This window comes from Macadamia integrifolia, chromosome 11 (genome assembly GCF_013358625.1).
Source record: "Macadamia integrifolia cultivar HAES 741 chromosome 11, SCU_Mint_v3, whole genome shotgun sequence".
NCBI lineage: Eukaryota > Viridiplantae > Streptophyta > Magnoliopsida > Proteales > Proteaceae > Macadamia > Macadamia integrifolia.
In genome coordinates this window covers 19,148,359-19,166,853 of record NC_056567.1, presented here as the reverse complement: position 1 = coordinate 19,166,853, position 18,495 = coordinate 19,148,359, and the positions used below count along the sequence as shown (strand labels likewise).

The 18,495-nt window shown below is 38.7% G+C and overlaps 2 protein-coding genes across 2 annotated transcripts; one reads left to right on the top strand and one right to left on the bottom strand.

The window, feature by feature from the left end:
• Window positions 1-862: 862 nt before the first annotated feature.
• On the top strand, window positions 863-2,708 carry LOC122092958 (uclacyanin 1-like). The gene is made up of 2 exons (XM_042663249.1): window positions 863-1,056; window positions 2,318-2,708. Exons 1-2 carry the CDS (start codon window positions 863-865, stop codon window positions 2,706-2,708), a joined length of 585 nt encoding a protein of 194 aa, XP_042519183.1.
• Window positions 2,709-3,556: 848 nt separating this feature from the next.
• On the bottom strand, window positions 3,557-18,184 carry LOC122094093 (transcription initiation factor IIF subunit alpha-like). Its single transcript, XM_042664751.1, has 10 exons — window positions 17,930-18,184; window positions 17,589-17,779; window positions 16,064-16,222; window positions 15,295-15,440; window positions 14,632-15,002; window positions 14,249-14,364; window positions 9,996-10,130; window positions 9,443-9,661; window positions 9,097-9,306; window positions 3,557-3,971 (listed from the first exon to the last, which is right to left on the bottom strand). The coding sequence occupies exons 2-10, from the start codon at window positions 17,757-17,759 to the stop codon at window positions 3,882-3,884; spliced, it is 1,617 nt and encodes a 538-aa protein (XP_042520685.1). The 5' UTR covers window positions 17,760-17,779; window positions 17,930-18,184; the 3' UTR covers window positions 3,557-3,881.
• Window positions 18,185-18,495: the final 311 nt, after the last annotated feature.

Below are 18,495 nucleotides of genomic sequence, written 5' to 3'. Positions count from 1 at the left end.
AATCACAGGATCAGCCTTGGATTAAACTAGTCAAATCGATCAGAGTTGGGAAAGGATTACCCAATCCTGATTCTTGAAACCCTAATCATTTTGCATAAATCAAAACACTTTAGGGTTTTCTACTTTAAAACCATGTTAGCTATCGTTTCACTTAAGAAAGATAATATAAATATATACATCAACAAAATTCCATTCCATGGTTGATGAGATTCTCCCCCCATACGTTGGTCATGCTCATGCAGGGGTTTCCAATGGTCTTCACATATTTCTCTCCTCAAACGTCTCCCCACATGACTTTTGACCACCAAACGAATGCAGAGGTGAGAAGTAAGAAATACCTTTGGAAGGTTTTGAAGATGTAGTTAGAGAATTTTAAAGGATATATTGTCTTGTTCCCTCCTGTCCAAGACTCAGACTTTTGGCTTATTAATAAGTAACCAAATGCAAACTTAGTGCAACTAATGAAGAGAGACTGTAAAGTAATTATTAACCAAATGGAAAAGAGAGTCTGAAAGAGAGAAGAGAACATGGAGTGATGAGGAAGAGGCAGGTGGCAGAGTAAGAAAAATGAGAAAGTTAATGAAGTCCAGAATATCCATGACTTGTAGCTCTTACCAACCATTCCTTCCTCAAAAGTTGGTTTACTTGTGGTTGCAGATTTGTAGCAACCAGCAATTCAGCTTTGCTGTAATGGAAATAAACGAATACAATAAAAAGTAGAGAGAGAGAGAGAGAGAGAGGAAGCGTGCAGGCACGAACCACGGAGGCTTCTCTCTCTATATCTATCTCTCTCTTTCACTCTTATTTCTTCTGATTGTTTTTTACTGTAATCAAGCTGAGAAAGTGATCAGTGGGAGTGGAAATGGAAGGAGAAGGAAGGGGATGTCATCATCTTATTGACAGGAGCAGGGGAATGGGTTTGGTGTTGGTTTTGATTACTGTGACGGTGAGTTTGAGTGTAGGAGGAGGAGGGATAGGGGTTGCAGCATCAACAGCTGAGGTTCATGTCGTGGGAGGAAATCGTGGGTGGGATATTGTTTCAGATATTGCGGCATGGTCTGCTGGTCGACTCTTCCGTGTTGGAGATAGAATCTATAAGTTCTACCTCTCTCTCTCTCTCTCTCAAAGCGCAACTTACTGTGCTGGGAGAAGCTTGGGATGGGTGTGTGCCAGAGATGGATCCCACCCAATGGAGGGTCCAGATCTGTACCCACTGTCTATAGTAAACGCAATTCTAAAACCATGTATAAAAAAATGGGTAAACAAGAATAATTAATTACATAAGCACACAATTTTGTAAGGTTTGATAAGATTGTCTATATCCTCGTGTGAGATGAGATTTTATTTAACTATCAATGAAGAATAGTATTACAGCTCTCTTGACTTATTAAAAAAAAACTATTCAAATATATAACAAAACCTGAAAATGTTACAGAAATACCTATAAAGCCTTAAAAAATAATCTCAAAATTAGGAACGAGACCATCCAGTTCCTTATTGTTCCTTTCATTGTTTTATATATAAAAAAATAAAAAAAATAAAAAATAAAAAATAAAAAATCTTTATGCTGTAGACATTCCATTGTAATTAATAATCGGCCATGAAAATAGTTCCCAAAGCCGTTTCATATTAATAATCGGTCCTAAAAGCAGTTTTCAAAACTGTCCCATTCACTAACGGACAAATCCATTGTAGGCTCTAAATCGGTCGATTTCAAGACCATTTCGGTTCTGATCTCAAATTGACATATTTAGGTTCTTAAATTTCTATTGTAACACATGGACCCTAATCCTCACAATAGAACAATATTCATGGATTTATTGGACCCACATAAGAATCTTCTTCTCTTACTCGTGGATCCAACACCTGGCACATTGGCATGTAGTTTCTACTTGAAGAGTAGGTGTCAGGGATCGTCCTCTTTCTATCATTACCCTTACTCTTTTAATGTCTTTTAGTGTAAGTGAATAAAGTCCCTTGGGGACATGAGACTCCGCCTCAAGGAGTGAGGTCTCGTGATCAAAACTTTATCACTGCATAATTCCTTGAGGCCACCCGCCTGAGGTCCACTAGAGCCCAGAAACTTCCAATTCGTACGTGGTGTGGGTGTCATGTACTAGCCCAGGGGGATTTAGTCGGCCTAAAGTTGGATGCCTTCCTGCGTACAAAAAAAAAAAACCCTTCGACAGTTTCTTAAATAAAAAAAAATAAAAAAAAAAAAGACCTGAGTCCCTGACTCCCTACTTGTAATCAAAGTCAACATTGTCAAAAGTAAAATATGTTGTTGACGAACATGAATTGTGAAATCGGATGGCAGGGTTTGCATATTCATCGGGAGCAGAGAGAGCATAGTAGAGGTGGGGAGCAGGGAAGAGTTGGAGGCTTGCGACGTCACCAACCCCATCCATATGTACACGGATGGCCTGGATAGCATCACCCTCGATGGTGTAGGCACCCGCTTCTTCGCCAGCAGCAGCAGTGATAGTTGCAGAAAGGGGCTCAAGCTGAACATCGATGTGTTGCCGTCACAGCAGCCTACCCAGTTTCATGATCAGATGGACCCCCTTACCACTACCATCCCTTCTTATGAGTTAGTAGATGCTGACGCCGTCGCTGCAGGACCCACCACCCCATCTGCAGCAGGCCCCTCCTCCTCTGCCATGCCTTGCCCTGTTCTTGTTGTTCTTCTTGCCTTTCTTTTAATCTGAGTTTTAAGAAAAACTAGACTAGCTAGGCTCACTTGAGAGAAGGGTTTCAGATTTAGCTTCGGCCTACAAATTCCCTGTTTTTACTTTTATTTGATGTTCTTTTCCTGCATAAGACATAGTTTGTATTGGGGACTGGATTTTTTTAAGGCTTGATTATCTGATACTTAATCAGATAGAAGAGAATTGTTTAAATCAAATGATTTGATATTTGATGATAAAATGTACGAGTCTTTGACTTGTGTTCACTGCTACTCTGAATTCTTGGAATGGATTCTGAATCTAGAATGCATTCTGAAACCCAAATCTGACAGATCTACTTGTGATTTTTGAAACAGGGAATGGATCCTAATCAAGGGAATGCATAGCAGCAGCCAAACTGTTTTAAGAGCAAGTAGCATCTTATGGAGATATTTAACTATTCCACACAAAGATGAAGACAAATTTCCCAAACAAATATATGATCTTGAACCATGAGCACGTTCTTTGCCAACTACGAGTGTGCATCCATGACTTAAATAATTACAGTTGCCCATCACCTCAGAACCTATAACAAGATCCTTTCCATTATTTATGGCCTAACAAGGAAAACAAAACAATGGATAGATGCATTTTTGGACCGAGTTTACCTGCACCCACGATCCATCACTGCGGCGCAACTAGGCCGCCCAGGGGGGCTTAGGGGGCACGGGGTTTCTTCCCTTGGATCCAATGCGGTCAATTAACCACGCAGCTCAGGAAAACTTTGTCCTATATTTTTGGGCTTGTTTTCAGTACATAATGTTTGAAGGTTTACCATTCTGACCACATGAAGCACATGGCTACGTTGTCCCTCAGACAAGGAAAGCATGTTAGCTGAGAATACAAATAGCTTGCAAGCATACATTACGATGGCAAAGAACACAAACACAAGACAATTGAAGAATCCTATTCTTATGATCCACCAGAATATAAAGTGTAGTCTCTGGACTAACCAAACCTAACCTTTCAGAGTCTAAAAGACCTCGAATAAACAAGAACCCTCATCTACATACTTCAGTATTCCCTACCTTGCCTAGCAGAAAATATGGCAACACCCGAGTTGGCATCTACCCCTAATATGTGGAGTCATGTTGTACCAAAGCAAAAGCAGCAGGGTTAAGCCCATCAGAAAAGCTGAAGCGTGTGGTGTAATTATCATTTCTCTCTCAACACAACGTAGTTGGGACCATTAGTCTTGTGTATCTTAGAAATTCGCCTTAGGATTTCCGCAAAAGCTGTCTTGTCCTGCCACAATGAGTCCTCATAAGTATAAATAGATAAAAAGGAACATCTTCACAAGAAGTATAGAACACACGGAACTTGACATTAAAAATGATGTTAACGCATGGATTGGGATTAATATTTTTTCCATTTCATCCATTAAATAATAGAAAATATCACTCTATATGTGTGCACTCGATTAATTTTTTTCCCCTTTCTTGGAGGAGGTGAGGGAGGAAATAGAAATACATGCCTACCCCATCCTCAATGAACAAGAGATGGCATCAAGTTCATAAGCCAACATATTAAAAGATTGTTTCAACCAAATGAAAGGAGCTAGGACAAGATGTGAATAGAAGTGTTTCCATAATCCAGGGTAGCTGAACCTCAAACATTCAAAGCATAAAGTTTTTTCTGCCAAAATTTATTTTTAAGTAAATAAATAAACCTCTCTTTTTCTCTAGTGCAAGAAGAATGATACAAAAGAGCAACAACAAACTCAGCCTTATCCCAACTTAATGGGGTCAACTACATGGATCCATGCCAAAAAAAAAAAAAAGGGAAAAGAAGAGAATAAAAGCAAAAAAGCACAACACTAACTAGTCAGGAAAATCTCAGCTAAATGGGGCAGCTACATGGATCCTTGCCCTCCAAACGGCTCTATCTGAGGTCATTCTTGGGACAAGACCTAGACTACAGGCCTACCCCAAGCTCTTTTAGCTTCTTCAATCTGAATCAGATCACTTCTCCTTAATGGAGCATCCCCAAGACTTCGTTGAACATGGTCATGCCACCTTAAACAACTTTCTAGGAGCTTATCATTGATTGGGGCAACCCCAAGATCAGCTCTTGATGCAGATTATTCACCAAACTAAGCTTATTTTAGTAGGAATAAGTCTAGGGTTGAGTTGTATATGTATTGGGCCTTCAGTCCATGTGGTTTGGAGTGTAATGGGCCACTTTTCTAAAAGAGAGGCTTTAAGGTTGCATACGGGATTACTAGTTTGTTTCCTTTTTTCATTAGTTTCCTTTTTAGATGGGGTTATTTAGTTTCTAATTTCAGTACCTAGTTAGTTTCTAATTTCTTATTTCCTAGTTTCTATTTTTAATTTTAGTAACTATAGGTCTTGTGTTTATTTAGTTTCCTATTTCAGTTTTTGAGTTTCTATTTCTTGTAATCACCCCATCATTATTATAAATAAAGGAGAAGAGCTCCCACAATGCCCACAATTTTATGAATAAGAAAGCTCTGCCGTTTGCTCTCTGAGTGTGCTTTGTGTGTGATCAAAGTGATGGGCTGGTGTTTGATCCGGTGATTCTTTGCGGCGTGAAGTCCAAGAGGTCTCTTCTATCTATTTTCTCTCATCTCTTCTAAGGTATTCAAGGGATTAACTGTTGGTCTTCTGCTACAGGTATTTACCTCTATTCTCTTCTCAGTTCTGTCCAGGCGATAGGCTTCCTGGGAAGGAATTTCGACCTCTGTTCTGGGTCAAACCCCGATTACTTTTGGCTGATCTTTTGACCAGTGGTTACCCCTATCCAAAGAGGAACTCGACCCAGTTTTGAGCCCCATCTAGTCTGTGGTTAGTGATATATTTAAAATCTCTATTTTTCTGTCCTGCAGTTGATTTCTGAACAGAGGACAGAACCGATAGGGTCCTTTTTGTTCTTCGGTTTTTCTGTGATTCTTATTCTGGTTGGGCTGTGTTTGGGACTTATTATTATGTCTGAATTAGTCCTAGTAGCTGGTCTATTTTCTAATTTGATAAAGGATCAGTTTAGGAGATCGATTTGACTGTTGAGAAATCCTTCTTCATTCTTTCTGGTATGTGGAATTATTATCTTATATTGGCTGTTATTGGTTTTTTTTTTTATTAAAAGTTCCTATAGTTGAGACTTGGTTAAGATCCCTATCCTTGTCTACATTAGCTCTAATATGTTCATTCCTTACTTTATGCTTCCCAGTTTTGCTGCAAATCCATCTTAGCATCCCCATTCTTGCTACACATAGTTTATCTATATGAAGCTTCTTAACAATTCAATATTCTGCCTCATACATCATACCCAGTCGTACAATAGTCCTATAGAATTTTCCTTCAAGCATTAAAGGAATACATTGGTCACACAACACTTTGGTCATACCTCTCCACTTCATCCATCCCACATTAAACTCTGTGAAACATCATTCCCTATGTCACATTCTTTATTTATAGTTGACTCAGAAACTCAGATATCTAAAATATCACTTTGTTGTATCTCTCTCTCCCCTCAAATTTCATCATATCATTAGCCATTATAGTGTGACTAAAGTTACACATCATATACTCCATCTTTGATCTACTCACCTTAAATTTTCTTGTTTTTTAGGTTGATCTCCATAACTCATTAAAGGAATACATTGGTCACACAACACTCCGGTCACACCTCTCCACTTCATTCATCCCACATTAATTCTCTGTGAAACATCATCCCCTATGTCACCTTCTTTATTTATGGTTGACCCTAGAATCTCAAATATCTAAAATAGTTGCTTTGTTGTATATCTCTCTCTCTCCTCAAATTTCACCATATCGTTAACCATCATAGTGTGACTAAAGTTACATATCATATACTCCATCTTTGATCTACTTATCTTAAAATCTCTTGTTTTTAAGGTTGATCTCCATAAATCAAATTAGCTTTAATCCCTATTTTTGTTTCATCCTCTAAAATGATATCATTACTGAAGAGCATACACCATGGGACCTCGTCTTGAATGTTTTTGGTTAAATCATCCATGATAAGAGCAAACAAATAAGGGTGTAAGGTTGATCCCTGGTGTAACCCAATCATAATTGGGAATTCACTGCATTAACCTCCCACAGTTCTCACACTAGTCATTATGCCTCCATATATATCTTTGATTATATCTATATATTTACTTGACACCCCTACTTTCTTTAGTACATGGTGGATTAAATCTCTAAAGACTCTAACATAGGCTTTTTCAAGGTCAATAAAGACCATATGGAAGAAGAATGGTACATTAAAATAAAAATAAAAATAAAAAAAAAGAAGAAGAAGAAGAAGATATGAATTACGAGTATACATTTCTTAATTTTTCTTGTATTCTTTTCAGTGCACGTATTAATCATATCAATTTTTCTCTGGCAAGGAAATACACTAATTTCATTCCAAGTGACCCCTTAGTTACTAGTGTTTCCAGGATGATTAAACAGAAGAAGGATGAAAAGGGTTACTTAGATAAATGCCTCGGGGCCCTAAGGTCATAGGCTTACAACCAGAGATAAGGGCCTCAGCTTCATTGTTAGCTTAGGCTTCAGCAGCCTTGATCTAGAATGTGGACACATTTTGATGGAGGGCCGGTAGGTGCAGGGAAGAAATCCCTGGGAGGGAGAGAAGTTGCACAAAGAAGGGGGGGAAAGGAAGAATCACACACACAGCCCTAAGGCTCTTAAACATTCAAAACTCAATTCATCATTCTATTCTCTAATTACTCAATCGGTCACATGGCATAAATAGTAAAAGAAATTCAATATGAAAGGAAACCTACTCTAATTTGGAAACTCAAATTAATTGGAAACTAAATCCTAGTAGCTATCACCTACCTAAGTTACCAAAATAAAAGATTGCAGGAGAATAAAAATAAAATCCTAAGAGATCCTACTAGTCAAAGACTCAACATGGATCCGGTTCATCTCTCGCTGGATACCCAGATGGGTATGGATCGCTCCATGGGTGCGTATCTACATCAATTCCCCCGATATTGAGAAAAACTCGTCCACGAGTTTTGTAGAACAGGAGAATCAATACCAATCGATCATCAATCATCCTTGCCTATATGAAGTCACCACTGAAACCAAGATCGAATGATATGAAATCCATGACGCGAAGTTCATTGATGAAGTAGTGACTCGGGAAAATAAAATCGATCAGTTCACTCAAGAGATCAACCGATTTAAAATTTTCCACAAGTGGATCTTCAACTTCCAATGAGGCTATCTCATCTTCTACCACTAGTGATTCATCTTCTGGTTCGTCTACCTGTTGCTCGACAGCTGAGATCACATAGTTGAAGGTAGAGTGTATACAACCAGATGTGACTAATTTTAGGTCTTTGATGTCCAATGTTAGGTCTTTGATGTCCTTGTAGTGTTGTATTATCTCATCGAGCTTCTCTCGTACCAGTTGCATCTACTGATAAATATCTAATAAAAGATCTAGATCCATCGGTCAATTTTGCTTCTCGCTCTCTTTTTTTTTTTTAATCACTATGGTTGGAAACTCAAGCAAGGAGTGAGTGGCAGAATGGTAAATAAAATTCAATATGAAAGAAAACCTACTCTAATTTGGAAACTCAAATTAATTGGAAACTAAATCCAAGCAGCTATCACCTACGACCTACCTAAGTTATCAAAATAAAAGATTGCAAGAGAATAAAAATAAAATCCTAAAAGATCCTACTGGTCAAAGACTCAATATGGATCCGGTTCATCTCTCGCTGGATACCCAGATGGGTATGGATCGCTCCATAGGTGTGTATCTACATCACATTTCCTGGGCAGTCACTTAAAGATCTTAGAGGCTCTTTGTGCTGATCACCATCACTCCTGTTCATCCATATAAAACATCCCATCTATCATATTTGAAGATGGAATTACACCACCTAAGAAGAACATCAACTTAATGCTCTAGAAGGAAACAAGGAGGTTAATAACAAATCACACTCCTCCAACACGAACACCAATTTGGAAAATCAGCTTTATACTTCAAGGTACAAAATTTGACAAGCCATTAGAAATAGATAGAAGAAGACTGATCCCCATGTTGAAAGAAAGGACAAACAAGTAGATCACACTAAATCAGATGGAGAAACTCAAATCACATCACCAATGAACTGCAATCAAAATCTCAAAAAACTATCCAGCAAAACTCACAGCAGATCTCGTAACAAGGAGTTCGATGTTAAAATATTTATTTTTCATGTAATGTATCAAATAATGCGGATAAAAACATCTTTCCAATAAAATAGATCTTAATTGGGCGAAGATATTTACAAAAACGGCAGTGTTGATTGGCTCCACAGGTATAATATTCAAGTAGAAAAGAAACCCCAGCTGAACATTAAGACAGAAAGGGAATGGCATACCTCCTTCGATTTTAGTCTTGCTTTAAACTGAGCAACCAGTTCCTGTGTTGTAACTGGCGCCATTTGCAGCAATATAGCCCTGATTTCGTCCTCAGTAACAGGGCCAGTCGATGGTGTTGGTTCAACTTTTTCAGATGATGCTGAACCTTTAATAGGTGTGCTACTCTTGGGAGTGGAGAGCGGCTCATCCTTCACAGATGGTTTTGACTCCTGGGCCAAAAGAAGAATATCATCTACAGTCAGTAGAGAAATGGCAAGCACTATAGAAAAGATTATCTGGGTGAAAATAACAGTGGGTTCATCCCTGAACATTATGAATCTAGCCATCCCAAAGGAAGTGACGTACATTATCAAATCTCCCTTTCTTTACAGGAGCTCCATTAGCAACCTTTGCATCATCCCCACCTGATTTCCTTTTTGACTTTGCCGACTTCGATGCAGAAGGGGTTCCTCGTGCAGAACCTGATGTTCCTGTTTTTGAGGGGCTGATCTCAGCTGGTTCGTCTTTTGGTGCATCCTTCTGTTTTGGAACCAGTACTGGGGAAAGGCCAATGTCATCTTCCACCTGTGCAAGGCAAAATAAAGATTACCATTGAGAATCATGGCAGTGAGAATGCATTTTCAGAGATTTGAGAAAGTGGAGTGCTTTTAAGCCATCCAGAGATAAAGAACAAGTGCAGTGACTTCTAAAATTTTTCTCCCTCTGATGAGTGGTTTTTAACATAGTCGAGCTGAAAAACAGTAAACAAAGGATCTTGCAGATTGCCACCACACTGCTATTTACATATGCCTCATGGAAGCAGCAGGCACACAGCTCTCATATTATGCTCAGAAAGCATCTATGAAGATGTTCTAGTATTACATCATAGGCAGTCTAGACAAACGTTATGTGAACTTACATCATCATCATCATCATCATCTTCACCTTCTGAATCATTCATCCCATTGGCTCGCCCAAGCAGCTTCTGTAGCTCCTTTCCCGATTTGCTCAGACCACCCTCCTCTTCACTAGCTTCATCCTCATCCTCTTCATCCTGCAAACATGTGTCAAGAAAATAAACTATTGCATAAATTCCATTCTCTCAAATGTTAGAAAATCCTTTAATTATAAGATTTTAGGAAACACTCTGCAAAATGAAAAGATTGCAGCCTAGTAGCATCAACAACCCAACACAGATATGAGATCACTACATAGAAAACAGCAATTATTTTTTAAGGAAACAGCAATCCTTCACAACTCTCTACGAAAAAAAAATCTACAGCTCCCCAATCACACATCATAAGCTAAAACAATAAAAGGGGGGTGGGGAGACTGCTGAATGAACTAATTCTCACTTTTTTTATTTACGTAAGTATGATTAACAGTGCAGATCTCATAATGAGCATTTACTTTGAAATATCATTTCTAGAGAAAGAAATATCTTGGTTCCAGGCTTCCCCGATCTACGTCCTCTTCTTGTACAGTACTAGTGTACTATTGGCATTTTTTTTCCTTCCATAGAAAAACAGGACCTGAAAACAGTACCTGCAAAGTAGAAGAGAAAGGGGAGGAGAGAGAAGAACGATGGAAGAAGAAAGTAACAAAATGGACCAAGATAGGATTCAGTATACTCCTATCTTGGTCACTCCCCAAAACTTAAAACGAAGGTAATTGACTCTTAGTATTATATGTCTAATTACAAGGAAAGTAAATAACTAGAATAAAGGAAATACCTAAATAACTAAACACAACACAACTTCAACACAACTCTAGAACTAGACACGATATGGACACTCCCCCTATCATGAGTAGTCTTTAACACCTTCATGAAAAAAAAAGTTATCAATCCCAAAAAGAAGTGATGAAGAATTTGGACACTAGCAGGCAGGGCTAAGAGAAGAACTTTTGGTTTCAAGAATTTCAGAATTTCTAGTTTCTCTAGGAATCCTAGTCTCACTGGGAATTCTATTTCTTCTCTACTATGGAGTTCTATTACCAGTTTCTTTTCCTATTTTGATTATGTTTATGTGTCCCAGTTCAGGATGGATTAAGAATCTATAAGCCCGGTCCTGTTATGACTTATGAGTTGATTTTCTTTCAGTATGGCAAGTCCTAGTTGGTTTAGGACTCCAAACACAGGTGTAGGTCTAGATTAGTTTAGGAGTTGGTTTAAGTCTTTTATTGGTCAATTAAGTAGCCAGTAGGCTATTTCTAGTCGTGTTATGAGTCATATTTGGAAAGTTAATATATACTTTTGTGATCAGAAATTAAGGCATACAGATTTTATTATGAATAAAGGGTGGCTTTGCTGCTCAATACTCTGTGAGATTCGGATTAATGGCTGTGGGATGCAGTGGCTGCCTGGTGGGATTCTAGGTGGGTCAGTGGGATGCTGATCAAGGGTTGAGTGTGATTCTCAAGTCATATATCTCTTTTATTTCCTTCTTCACCTTTTAATTTCTGCAACTCAGGTCAGTATTTAATTCTCTATTCTACAGTTTTCCAGCACAAATTTCTAAATTTAAAAATGACATTTCTGGATAGATATGAGATCACAAATCTGCCTTCAGATTTGTTAATCGCAGGTCAATCTGAACTTCCCTGATGTAGATCCACATTATGGAAGGAAATATGAGAGGAAGAAGGGTCCAGCCTTAGTCCACCTAAGTGGCTAGGGTCCAGCCAAGAAGCCAGCCGAACCCCTACTTGGTCCACCTGAGTGGCTAAGTACAAATAAGGGCCAATTGGGCCCATCGGCTAGGGGAATAATTAGTAGTTGTTTTTAATTAATTAGTGGGCCATTAAGCCCATCGAGTTGAGTAAGTGGTATCAGAGCTATGGCTCAGACAGAAGAACCCCAACCCACCCTTCAAGATGTGATGAAAGCAATCCAAGCCTTGTCTACGAGGTTGGATGGACATGACCAACAATTGGCTGACCTAAAAGAGACTACGGCTACCCACTCTAACACCCAACCAACTGTTGTCCAAACTAATGTTCAACCTGCTATTAATTGCATTGGTAATGTTCCCAGAAGAGTCACTATGCAACCTAGAAGGAATGTTCCAAGTCAGAATGATGAGTATGATGAGTATGACAATCAACTTTATCAGCCTGACGATACGTACAAGGTCAAGTTAGAATTGAAAGAGTATAATGGGAGGCACGATCCCCTCTACTATCAGGACTGGGTAACTTCCTTTGATGACTACTTTCGATGGTACCGTATGCCTGAAGAAAGGAAAGTTCAATTAGTTGTCACTAAGTTAATTGGTGGAGCTAAGGACTGGTGGAGGAATGAAGAGAATAGGCTGATCCGCAGTCGTCAAATGCCTCACAATTGGGAAGACTTGAAATTTATCCTTAACGATAGATTCTTGCCACCCACTTACCGACGTCGACTCTATGACATGCTGAATACTCTCAGGCAAGGTACTATGACTGTAGGAGATTCTATTGATCGTTTTAATGAATTGCTTTCACAAGCAGGTGCCCATAAAGAAGATGAAGAACTGCTCATATCCCGTTTCAAACTGGGGTTAAGGTACGAAATTCGTGAGAAGCTTGGCGTGATCGAGATACCCTCCTTAAGCACTTGTTTTGACAAATCACTAGAAGCAGAGGATCTGATCAAAACAACCTCCAGAAGGTACATCCAGCCAACTGACAACAAAAAGCCTTATGTACCAACCAAACCCATTGAATTTCCTGCCCGAGCTCCACAAGATACACAGGATAAGGGGAAGGCTCCAATGGGAAGGGAGAGTGGATCTGTGACATGCTACAGTTGTGGAAAGACTGGACACATGGCAAAATTCTGCCCTAAGCGGGGACGATCCAACTCTATCATCAATGCCATAGAATCCAATCCGGATTTACAAATCCACGAACCTCAGGATGACAATTGGACTATTAATGTTGCAGTTGAAGGAGAGATTTAAATAAAGAATAATTGCAGTCAATTGCTTAGAACAGCCGGGATAGCTGTGGGTGAGAAGCCCGGGCTGAGACAGCCGCTCCTCCCCCACTTTTCCCTTTGTTTCTTTTTGGTTAAAGCTTTCTATTTTATCCTAAAGTTACTGCTGTTGAAGTATACGATTGTTGTGAATATTCATAAGTTCAGATCTGTCCAAGTTACAAACCAGATTTGATTCTCTCTCCTGAAGCCTGCGATTATTTCTCCTAGGTCATAAAATCAAGAAAGCTTGTAACTTCACAACCAGCTGTCAGAATCCTCTCAACTTTGGGGGTTTTTGTACCCTCCCTATGGACTATCTACGCCCAAGAGTGCAGCTCAATCGGACTCCTACAGACCTAGCCGCACCTCTCTATCTCCAGCTCTATAGCAGGTCTTTCTCTCTCCTATCGGGTTGTGTTTTGGCCTGATTTTGCTCCTATATGGGTATTGTATCATTGGGGGTTTATTTGAAGGTCTTATTTCTTTTTTTCCTGGTCCTATTTGTATTGTTTGGGGTTATAAATTGCTGGGGTAGTTTCTTGTAATCTACTCCTGCATTATTCCCTATGGTTTCAGAATTGCAATCTGGTTAGATCATTAGAGTCACAATCTGCTGGAACTCTTATGAACAGCAGCTTACAAATTAAGTCAATCGATTTTGCTAAGGTTTTGTGTTCAAGTTCTGTGGTAGAGATCTGATCATTACACATTACGTGCTATCGAATACATATATCTGAACTTGTTTAAGTATCAGCACTGTCATCTCCCATTGGATCTGCAATTAAGACTCAGTTAAGAGAGTTCTATTGTGATAATAATTGTTTTATAAGTCAGCATCAGGCCATTTGATCTGAATCTAATTTTACTATTCTGTTCATACATCCGAGTGTGATAATCCGTTACATTCTGGACTACATCTAACCATCGCATTTCTGATTACTGTTTTTTCATATTTCTGGTTCTTAACCAATCACTGAGATTCTGGTTTTAATCGAGTTTCTCAACCTAATCATTTCTAGGGAATCAAGATCACCAAAAAATATGAGCAAAAGGACAAAGAGCATCCACAACTTACATATAGTGGGGTAGACAATGCCTTTCAACACAGTGGTTGAGGTTGATTTTCTATTTCCTCCTTATATACATTTGAATACTTCCCCTTCTTAAGTTCTTCCCTTCTATCAATTAGAGGGGAAAAGAATTCAACCAGTTACCTGTTTGATTTCTGGAGGAGCAGGAACTTCAGGAGCCAAATCTTCCCTTTCCTCAGGGTCGTTACCCACTGCCTCATCATCATCAGTGAATATTTCTTCATGCTCCCAATCATCACCTGGAAGGTTAGCAGGAAAACAAGAAACAAGCTATCAAGTATTGCTCTGAAAATTCATATTAGAGCAATATTTTTCTCCATACAATTTCGAAGTAAATGATTCATGAACACGTCTTTACATAATTTACAAAAACCTGAACTGCAATAAATCTATGAAAAAATAAAAGCTCCTAAGTTGCAAGTTATGATTGAAACAATAGACATAACTCATTTATTATGAAGCATCTGACCCCCCCCCCCAAAAAAAAAAAAAGGGGCAAGTCTTACCCTTCTCAATATCATCATCATCCAAATCAAGATCACCTCCTCTAAGACCTTCTTCATCATCATCACCACCTTTTTTTCCAAGTCCAAGTCTATTTTTCCTTGCCTCCTCTTCTTCCTCATCCTCCTTTCCCTTGTCCGAGACATTTCCTTCATCCTCCTCACCAGATGGTTTCCTACGCCCCCGTCCAGTAGCCCCACCACCTTCCTTGTCATCAAATTTTTCCCCTTCACCAAAGGCAGCAGGTCCATTATTTGCTGCTTTCATCATCCACCTTTGGTATCCATCTGCAGTTTTCCTCCTATTTTTCATCTTCTCTTCAGCTTCTTCCAAGGTAAGTTGTTTGTATTGAGCAACTTTGTTAAAGTTGTACCTATGGATCAAAAGTATCAAATAGCCATTACTACCATAGATGACAATTATCACATCAAGATTAAAATTAGATCATTAAATCAGCAACTATATGTTGGAATTCAGATAATAGAATGCCATACTGAAAGACATGAACATAAACTCAATCTGCAAGGGAGACCCAATCTTTCCCAGACAAAAAGACTCTGGAAAGACAATAACACTCTTTCCCAGAAAAAAAGATTGGAAAGACAATAACACACTATAATGTTCACTCAATCATAAAATGGAGATAGCAGAGTGGTTGTGCATACCAAGAACCAGCAGGAATAGCAACAAACTCCTTTCCTTGCAACATGAGCAGATAATAAATTGTGGAGTTTGCACCCTCAAGCTGGCCATGATACTGAAATTGGCCAGTCTCATCCTCCAAAAGCCAAGGCTTATTCTTGTACTTCTCCTGTGTGATGCATAACAATGTTGAAACCAAAGAGGGATACAGGAAATAGATAGATGCAATATCAGCTGGTAAGCCATGATCCATCTTGTACTTCTTCCCTTTTATTTTACTTTATTTATTTTTATTTTTTTTGCTAATGATGGGTATCCATGTCTTTGGCCTGACTAGTCCCACGAGCCCATACTGACCCCATAACCGCATGGACAGGGTCATACCAGGGTTGAATGAGAACCATTCAACTTTCACTAAAAGCAGTGAAGAGCATTAAGCACGTAAGAGGAGTCGAACTCAGAACCACACGCTTCCTGAGGCTCTATGCCTCTACATTAGAGTTGAATAAATAAATTTAATGTTCCAAAAAATGTAATTTTTGCATCATTCCATGTATCAAATGATAGCATTGTGTACTATATGAGCAACCAGAGAAAAGGTTACATTCAAAGTTCTAAAATTTTCATATTACCTACAACGTGTTTTCAGACACACAAAGGATAAAAATATTCATCCTCCCATGGAAAATGCCAGTACAACCCTAAATGTTTTTTTTTTTTTTTTGCTCTCCGAGCGTCTGTTTAACACAATCATTTTCCTTCCATCTATTAGCAACTTATGCAAATAAATACCCGTAAAGCATCTGTAACTTGGCGCCCTTGAAGTCCTTCTTTTTGGAGAGACCATTTATTATCAGCATTTTTATTCTTTGAAAAATTGGGAACCCCTGTGATAAATCTAGCAATGAAGTAATTTTTATCACTTGCAGAACTAGCCCGAACATTATACTCCTGCATAAGAAATGAAACAGATTTGAGCTTTGAAAAAACCCAAATGGTGTAATAGTTGATTTATAAATCAAAAGGATTGGTTTAATCAGAAAATATTGAAAGGCCTATATTTAAAAATTACATGTAGACAAACAAGAACATGAGTGTGTGTCAAATTGGGGAAGAGAAAGGGAAAAAAGAAAAAAAATATCCTAATAGATGAAAATCCTAAATCAAAATCACTTAGAATTAATAATGGTGTAGTTGTGTTCTCCCCAAGATACCAGGATCAAAGGAGCCGGGGGAATATCCAGCCTCTTGGCATTGGAAGAGGCCCCTTTTGCTCTGCTATTGCTGTAGTATCTTTATGTCTGAACAAGTAGGGATATCAGAAGGGGAAGCAGTTGTCACTTGTCAATTCCCACCTCAAGCCAGCTCCTATTTGGATGTTTCTTCCCACATACGGATTTGGAGTGTGGAGTTAATGATGGTGCCTTAGTGTGGCCATTTTGAACTGAAGGAATTTTTTTTTTTTTCCCTTTTCTTGGAGATTTCTTGGACAGGGAAGGAGGGGAGGGAATCAATTACTGCAGCAGCATTTATTCTTTCTCTGGTGTCTTTTGCTCTTTGCGTTTCTTCAGAGGGACTAATCATTTTTCAGTTCATATCAACTCAAGTATCCTTCAACTCACCCCTAATAAATCTTTGTTTCCAATCAGAAAAAGAAGATACAAAGTAACTTTCAACCTACTTTTGACTTTGGGCATGGGTTTTAAAAACCCAGAAAAAAATTGAGAAACTTGAATGGTATAAAGGTGGCCAAACTTAATGAGCCAATTAACTCACGTCGACCATTTGGAACGTGGAAGTTTTATAATGAAATTGACAGAAAAATACAAGTTTTTTCTACACAAATTTTGGGAAACATTAGTAAAGAAAAGGAAATGCTTTAAGTTTAACAGAATTAAATTATATAATACTATATCATATATGGGACAGTTTTCTGTCCAGGAGCGGCGGCTGCGCTACAGACACAGAGGGCACGAATTGATCACCGCACCCCTGTGTCTTGGAGCAGGAGACAGAAAACACACACACACACACACACACATATATATATATATATATATATATTGATCAAGTAGCAGCAATAAACAGATTAGGGCTATCACCGACGAACATATATCAGTTTCATGGCGGGAATTCCTGACTCGCATAATTTTCCTATTTCTAGTTTCGAAAAACTCACAACAAAGTTGGGAAGGAGAAATGGTACATCAAAGGAGAGCGAGGAAAGACAAGGGTGAGAGGAGAAAGCAGAAATTTAGGTTAGCTGTTCCAAAACACAACAAAATTTGAAAACCAAATTGAAGAAAGGAAAACATACCCGAATTAATCGTGTCAATGTAACGCCACATTCGATACATTTCCCACGATTCTCCGCCATTGCTTTTCCACAGGACAAGCAGAGAGTCATATGCTTACAGTTACTCCCATAAAGATCATTCGTTGAACCACAGCCACTGCATGTCGGCTTCAAAAGAAGATCAAACGACATCTCTATTCCAGTAGAAAACCCTATAAATCAACAATGAAGATAAAACCAAAATATGAATTGGTAAGTTGAGGAATTCGAACTGGAACTGAGAAGAGTATGAATCAGAATAAATTGCCGAATTCAAAAACGTAATTAATGTACCACAAAACAATTGAACAAATTAAAGGTACCTTAATAACAAAAAACCAAAAACCTAAACCAGCATATCACGACTCCCTGAAGAGAAGGCTTCGTTTTCGATAGTTTTTGAATGAATCTTCGTTCAAGAGTTGTGAGGGAGATAGATTTTTAAGAGTTAGCGTTAAATTGAATGGAAGGAAGATGCCGTTCCTAAGATTGGTTCCCATTATCCCATTCTAACCGTTTCTCTACTTTGTGAGCAGCATCGGATCTGTTAACCTCTGGATGGAGTATGTGTATCAGTGAATGTGGGATTCTTGTTCCGAGTCTTCCGACCCCAATTTACTGAAACTGAAAGTACTTGACACGTAGGCATCTTCCTATAAAGTCTGGACATGTGGCAGCTGAGATGGATCCTGGAATGGGTGTCAATCGGTCAGTTTGGTAAGGTTTCGGTCTGGTTTGATTCGGTATTTTGTTATTGATTTGCAATCGGGCTACTGTTTGGTTCGATCCGGTCTCATTTCGTGTAATCTTAGTTTTTTTTTTTTTTTTGAGTTTTTGGTTTCTCAACGGATTATTATTGGTCTGGTCTCGGTTTTTAATTGGTTCAATT